Genomic DNA, 6581 nt, shown 5'->3' with positions numbered 1-6581 from the left:
CTGGAGTTGGAGCACGCCAACAGCATGATGAGGCTATGCGCGACTGCCTATGCTGAGGGCACCTTGGAATGAGCTCTCCCAGGCGATGCAGTCATCTTCTTGCTGTGTTAATAGTGCGATGCCTTGGACTTTAGTTATTTTGCTATGTTGATGTTCGATGTTTCTTCTTCTGATGCCTCTGCGCGGCTGTTCAGACTGTTTTTCTGTCCACAGTACTTGTTTAGTACAGTACTTGTTTAGTTGCGCGTTGATGGTGCTTCAAGGTTTTTGCCACGCGGTGTACGTTTCGATTATTGTGAGCGCCTACGGTGAGTTTCCTAAAGTGCTTGAACTCGCCTTTTCCCTTTCCCTGTTTGTTAAGACTTGGATTCAGCTGTATTTCCATTATTTCTATATAACGGAAAGGGGATTAGCACGGTTTAAAAATAAAAGTTGCAAATAAAAATAGAGGACCATTCAAAGAACTTAAACCTCTCTCCCACAAAAAAAAGAACCGAAACCTCCTTTGGCAGTGGTTTTGCTCATAATTGTATTCGATTTTGTATATTTACAACAATGTGTTTGTAAAATCTGGGAATTACAAAGAAACTAAGGGACATTTGGATAATTATTATTATTACTGGCCAAATATTTATATTTCCACCTATCATGGCCTAGAAAACAATTCACCTGGAACATATGGGTTGAAATAATCCCAGAAACTCAACTGTAGAAGAATATCATAAGATAAAAATGTGAATGGAAGCAAGTCCAGTTGGCCTAGCGCTTCTAATCTGTTCCGTTGCTTTGGGTCGGATGGTCAATTGGAGTATACATGCCCCATTTTCGTTCTTTTGGTCTCCAAGTATCTCTGATTCTCAGTGGTTATTGGAGTTACCAAGGGCACCCTACCCACAATGCTCAACCCGTAACCCTTCAGACCAACATATTTGGCAGGATTGTTAGTCATCAACTTCATTGAACGGACTCCTAGATCGCGTAATATCTACAGAGAATAAGCAAAAATGTCATGACTCCTGGAATACATCAAGAGAATGCCATGTGACTTCTATAATAGCAAGGATACACCAGATAAGATTAGTAACAGCGAATTCATGAAGAGGATGGATAAGCATGTCTAAGTGGATTTTTTGTACAGTTCTGCATACTGTATGAAATACGAAAATCAGTTCAATGTGCCCCTGGAAGTCTTCCTATATAAAAATGTATATGATATACAAAAGGGATGATGTAGATTCTTACCTGTGCACCGATCCCATATTCCCTCGAGTCCACAGGCAGTCCTAGTTCCTCATTAGCCTCCACAGTGTCACGTCCATCGTCTTGTAAGTTATAAGCACGAAGCTTGTGACCCAGACCAATACCCCTCCCTTCATGCCCACGAAGATAAACTAGTACACCCCTTCCGGCCTTCTCAATCCTCTCCATTGACATTGCAAGCTGGTCACCACAATCACATCTTGCTGATCCAAAAATGTCTCCTGTGAGACACTCAGAATGGACCCTCACAAGAATATCTTGACCATCTCCAATCTCACCCTGTTGGTTGTAGAATAATACAAGGATAAAATCAGGTTTTAGAAGGGAAATAAACTACCAGATCTAACAATTACGTCCTACAGAAGCATTATAAGTCTTCAGTATCTTACTTTCACCATTGCGATATGCTCGATCCCATCAATAACAGATCTGTAGCAGTAAGCACGGACATTGCCCCATCTCAAAGGTATGCGTGCAACAGATGCACGTTCAATTAGTCTGTCTCTTTTTCTCCTATATCTGTAAAAGAATTTCTGTGAGCATGCCAACAAGTATTCCATAATAATCATAACAAGAAAAAAGAGGACAATGAAAAATAATAATATTTAGTATCTACATCCTATCAAAAATGCCAAGTCGTTAAGTGTTATAGGAACTATTAGTGACCTATTACTCTATTAGCCTATATGGCAAGTAACAAAAACCCTCAAGGCTAATACAGGAAGCATCAGGACTTGGTCAGGGCTGAGGTTATGTCAAAGAACTTACCTAATCAAGTCAGCAATCGATACGATCTTCAAATTATTCTTTTCAGCAAACAAGCGCAGCTTGGGTAAGCGAGCCATGGAGCCATCCTCATCCACAATCTCACAGAGTACTCCAACAGGAGGTAACCCAGCCAGCACAGCAAGATCAACAGATGCTTCAGTGTGTCCAGCTCGTTTGAGAACACCCCCGTCTCTGTACTTCAGAGGGAAAATATGGCCAGGCCGATTGAAATCTTCAGGCTTTGAGTAAGGGGATGCAAGAGTCATGACTGTCTTTGCCCTATCCTTTGCAGATACCCCAGTTGTTGTGCCTTCTTTAGCATCCTACAGACCATAACAGATAAACTGCACCTTAGTAGAAAATTTCTATCGTAGAGATGTTTGTTGGGAACAACTAACACCTAGGTTGATTTATTTTCCAGTATGAAATAACGAAATTAGTAAGCTATATGTGCTTCATCAGTTAAGCAAATTGATAAGATACAAAATTGTTTTGAACTTTTGGTTAGAAGTTGCATATAATGTAGATCAGACAGTATTTGTTCTATAGGACTCCAAGAAAAGAAGGATGATAACAGGGAAGGACAATTTTGCAACAACAACACAGACACACCAAAAAACAAAGGTGCCAACATGTTGCTCAGACAAACATGAAACTCGTAGAATTGATCTGTGCTTGTACCACAGACCACCGTATCTGTGCATTTTTGCTTTTGCAAAGGAAAAGAAATGCTAGAGAGAAGCATGCCATATCCATACTTTTGACAAGCAACAGAGAAATTGTTGCCCATATAACACCATAACTACGTAATATAATGCTCAAATATGAATAACAATAGTAGCATACCACAGTAATGGTGAAAGCAGTACATAGCTTCTCCTCATTTTCCTTTGTTGAAACCATCAAAGGAAGGTTCAATCTTTCCAGATCATTTTCTTTCATGCTAACACACACAATTCCTGTGCTATGCCTTACTATGAAAGCCATAGCCTCTGGGGTAACCAAAGAAGCAGCCAATATAAGATCACCTTCATTTTCTCTTGATTCGTCATCAACGACAATCACAAGCTACAAGAGCCATCCAATGTCAGGAAAATACCATGTAGCAGTAACAGAACTTGTTAGAAAGATAATAACAAATAAGCCATCAAACAAAGAATTGCAAGGCATACTAACTTTTCCTTGTCGAATGTCCTCAATAGCCTCCGAAATCGATGAGAAGCCCTCGGTCGGACTATCCAGATCAAGTTCAGCATCGTCTTCTTCGTTTGACAATGTGTCCACGACACATGACAGATCAGTAGATATGATTTCTGCTGCAACAACAGAATCCACAGGAATAACAGAGTTTGTGGTTGGATGGTCCTGGGCTCGCACAGAAGTGCTCTTTAACGACAGTGTGTCATCATTTTCCAAGCAACCATCAGCTGGAAATCCACTATTCTTTTTTAAGGATGCTGCTATCTTCAAGCCCAGAGACTTCATGTTGGCATTTCTCGAATTTGTGGGAAAAGAATAAGAAACTGATCCCTTTGCCTGCTTGGACACATCACTGCCTCCCAAGAACTGCACCCTGCATTCGTACAAACAGGTGAAAATAAAACCTGCAAATCAGTCTCACTCATTCAATCAATTAGGCTTAAAAGACAACTTCAAAAAACTATAGTCATGCTTCTCTATTTCAGTTCCAGAGCTGTGAAGGTTATATTTCGGTATCTTAAAACGGGGCATTGTTTTTGTCATCTTACAACACAACAGAGTTACTACAACCGTACTATCATGTTCGTTCATCAACTAACTTCACTCACACTAGAGACGCTGACAAAAACCAGTAGACCATTGGTGGGAGCTATCAATCAAACGTACAAAAGCGTGGATTCCTATGCGCACAGAGCCAAGAAAGCAAAGCAATAAAGAAGTGTGGCCAGCGCAAGACGAACAGAGGGAGGGCCGGAGCGGGCTGCGCAGGCGGAGAGAGCTTACGGTTGGCGGCGAAGCACGGCGACGGACGAAGACGACGGCGCAATCGAAGCCATCCCGATGCTCTCCTCCAAGACAAGGACTCAACCTGCTAATCAACCACGGAGAGCCGCGAAATCAGCGACCGTACGTCAACATCTCTCGAACCAAAATATTCAAATTCCGGTCTAAAAGACGCGCGAGATCTGAAAACGACAAATCAGCGATTCTTCGTGCTTCGATCTCGACCCCTGCAGCCTCCAAGGCGCTGGAACGAATTGCCGAGGGGCGGTAATGGCTCTTACCCGTCGGAGGCTTCTCGGCCGAGGTCTCCTGCGGCGGCGAACGAGAAGGAGGAGGGAAAAGAGAGCTTCGATTCGATTTCCTTCTCGGTATTGGATTTGAGTTCTGGTCGTGGTTGGGTGAGTTGATTAGGGATGGGGTTGGTGTGGGGAGAGAGAGAGAGAGACTGGGGAAGAGGGGAGAGACAGGGTGCGTGATTTATAACGTGCAGGTGCAGCCACCAACGCGGCAGGTTCGCGCTAGCCGCCTCGAGGCCAAATCTCGTGTTTTGACCCCTTTTTGAAACAAAATCGAGATCTGACCCCCTTTTGAAAAAAATTCGACATTTGACCCTTTTTGCTACCGCCAAGAGGCCCGGTGGTAGGATTATCTAGGCTACCGCCGGATACTGCGGCGGTACGAAACTTATCCACGTCAGTAGTGTTAACGGCCTTCGTCCCCCCTCCGTCCCACCCTACCGCTGCCGGTCATGGCGGTAGCCTGTCCAATCCTACCGCCGGGGTACCTGGCGGTAGGGTGCGGGCAGTTATAAGCCGCCGGCCGCCCCACCCCTCCCCTTCTCCCCCAACCACCCGCCTCAAAAACAGAGGAGTTCTTCCTCTCGCGCCTCTCTCTTCTCCTCCACTCTCCCCCTCAGATCTTCGTCGTTTCTTCACCATTTTTGCGGATCGAGATGGCCCCGAAGAAAGAAAAGTAAGCTCCTTCGATCCCTCCAATTAGTTTTAGTCAAATAGCTTCCGATTCGCCGCATTATTTGATTCAAATCACCCCCCCCCCCCTTCTTGAACTAGATTTAAATATTTTGAACCCTAGGATTGATTTAGGTTGATTATAGATGTTATATTGTGTTAGATATGAACTCTAGTCACTAGTTGGTATGATTATGTGAAGATGAACCCTAGTTCATATTATTTTTGAATGAATTTTTTTATATGATGCATGTTGAAGGAAGATATTGTGATATGATGATGCATGTTGATATGCTATGATGCAAGTAGTGGATATAGTTGGAGAACAAATGTTGAACCCTCAAGATGAACCTAGTTCATAATTTTTTGTGTTAAAAAAATTTATATATGATGAATATTGGAAATATTTGTTTTGATATAGGATGCATGTGGATCTTATATGATGCAAGTAGTGGATTTTGTTGGAGTAAACATGGTTAATCCCTCAAGATGAACCTAGTTCATGGTTTTTGTTTTCAATATATGTATTGTATTTAGTTCATGTTCATGACAATCTAGATATATGATTATTCAAAGATTGAAGTCATAGGTTTTTTTGGATGTGATGAACCTTTGTTACGCATCGATATCTTTTGATATGCTTATGCAATTCTTTTAGGAGGCCACCTCTTGCAGACGACATCGACACGAAGTACACCATGCTTGACCGTAGGTTCGACAAGCGTCACCGTGCCTGTTTCATTGAGAATGGAGTGGTAATTACCATTTCAAACCAAATCTTTCAAATTGATGAAAACAAGTTGCTAACTATTATATCCATGCTAATTATGCTTTGGTTATTGATTTTCACAGATGCTGCCACCACTACGGATGAGGGCTCACAAGACGATGGTTAAGATGGAGTACGACGAGCGGTACACACCGTTCTTCAGGAGAGCCCGACTATTGGGTTTCGTCCTGCAGTTCAAGCGTAAGCCGCCGACACTCGTCCACTTAGCTCTCACGGCTTTGGTTGACCGGTGGCGGCCAGAGATGCACAGCTTTCATCTTCCATGTGGGGAGATGACCGTGACCCTCGAGGATTGGGCGATGATTACGGCACTACCGCTCGAGGGTCGTGCTCTCACAGGAAGAGTGGAGAGGGTGAACTGGCACGAGAGGCTTGTCAGCCTCATCGGCGACTGCCCCCCTCCCCCCCCCCGCTAAGGGCAACCGGACTTCCGGCATACCGCTGTCATGGCTCGTCGAGCACCGGAGCAAGTGCCCGGAAGATGCCGAGCCCCGGGTGGTGGAGCAGTACGCCAGGGCCTACCTTTGGTACATTCTCACGGAGGTAGTGTTGGGGAACGTAGTAATTTCAAAATATTTCCTACGCACACGCAAGATCATGGTGATGCATAGCAACGAGAGGGGAGAGTGTTGTCCACGTACCCTCGTAGATCGTAAGCAGAAGCGTTATGACAACACAGTTGATGTAGTCGTACGTCTTCACGATCCGACCGATCCAAGCATCGAACGTACGGCACCTCCGAGTTCAGCACACGTTCAGCTCGATGACGATACCCGGACTCCGATCCAGCAGGGTGTCGGGGATGAGTTCTG

At 44.1% G+C, this 6581-nt stretch overlaps 1 protein-coding gene across 3 annotated transcripts; it reads right to left on the bottom strand.

The window, feature by feature from the left end:
* Positions 1–474: 474 nt before the first annotated feature.
* Positions 475–4490, bottom strand: LOC123137212 (probable bifunctional riboflavin biosynthesis protein RIBA 2, chloroplastic). 3 transcript variants are annotated; one of them, XM_044556831.1, is made up of 8 exons: positions 4293–4489; positions 4012–4096; positions 3205–3601; positions 2875–3096; positions 2029–2351; positions 1650–1779; positions 1243–1539; positions 475–985 (listed from the first exon to the last, which is right to left on the bottom strand). In XM_044556831.1, the coding sequence occupies exons 2-8, from the start codon at positions 4062–4064 to the stop codon at positions 800–802; spliced, it is 1608 nt and encodes a 535-aa protein (XP_044412766.1). In that variant the 5' UTR covers positions 4065–4096; positions 4293–4489; the 3' UTR covers positions 475–799. The 3 variants fall into 3 exon arrangements, with proteins under 3 accessions (XP_044412766.1, XP_044412767.1, XP_044412768.1); XM_044556832.1 differs by having other exon boundaries at positions 4012–4099; positions 4293–4475; XM_044556833.1 differs by lacking the exon at positions 2875–3096 and having other exon boundaries at positions 4293–4490.
* Positions 4491–6581: the final 2091 nt, after the last annotated feature.

The sequence above is a fragment of the Triticum aestivum genome, chromosome 6B, assembly GCF_018294505.1.
Source record: "Triticum aestivum cultivar Chinese Spring chromosome 6B, IWGSC CS RefSeq v2.1, whole genome shotgun sequence".
Taxonomy (NCBI): domain Eukaryota; kingdom Viridiplantae; phylum Streptophyta; class Magnoliopsida; order Poales; family Poaceae; genus Triticum; species Triticum aestivum.
Note: the sequence above shows the minus strand (reverse complement) of the source record. Positions and strands in the feature narration are given on the sequence as shown.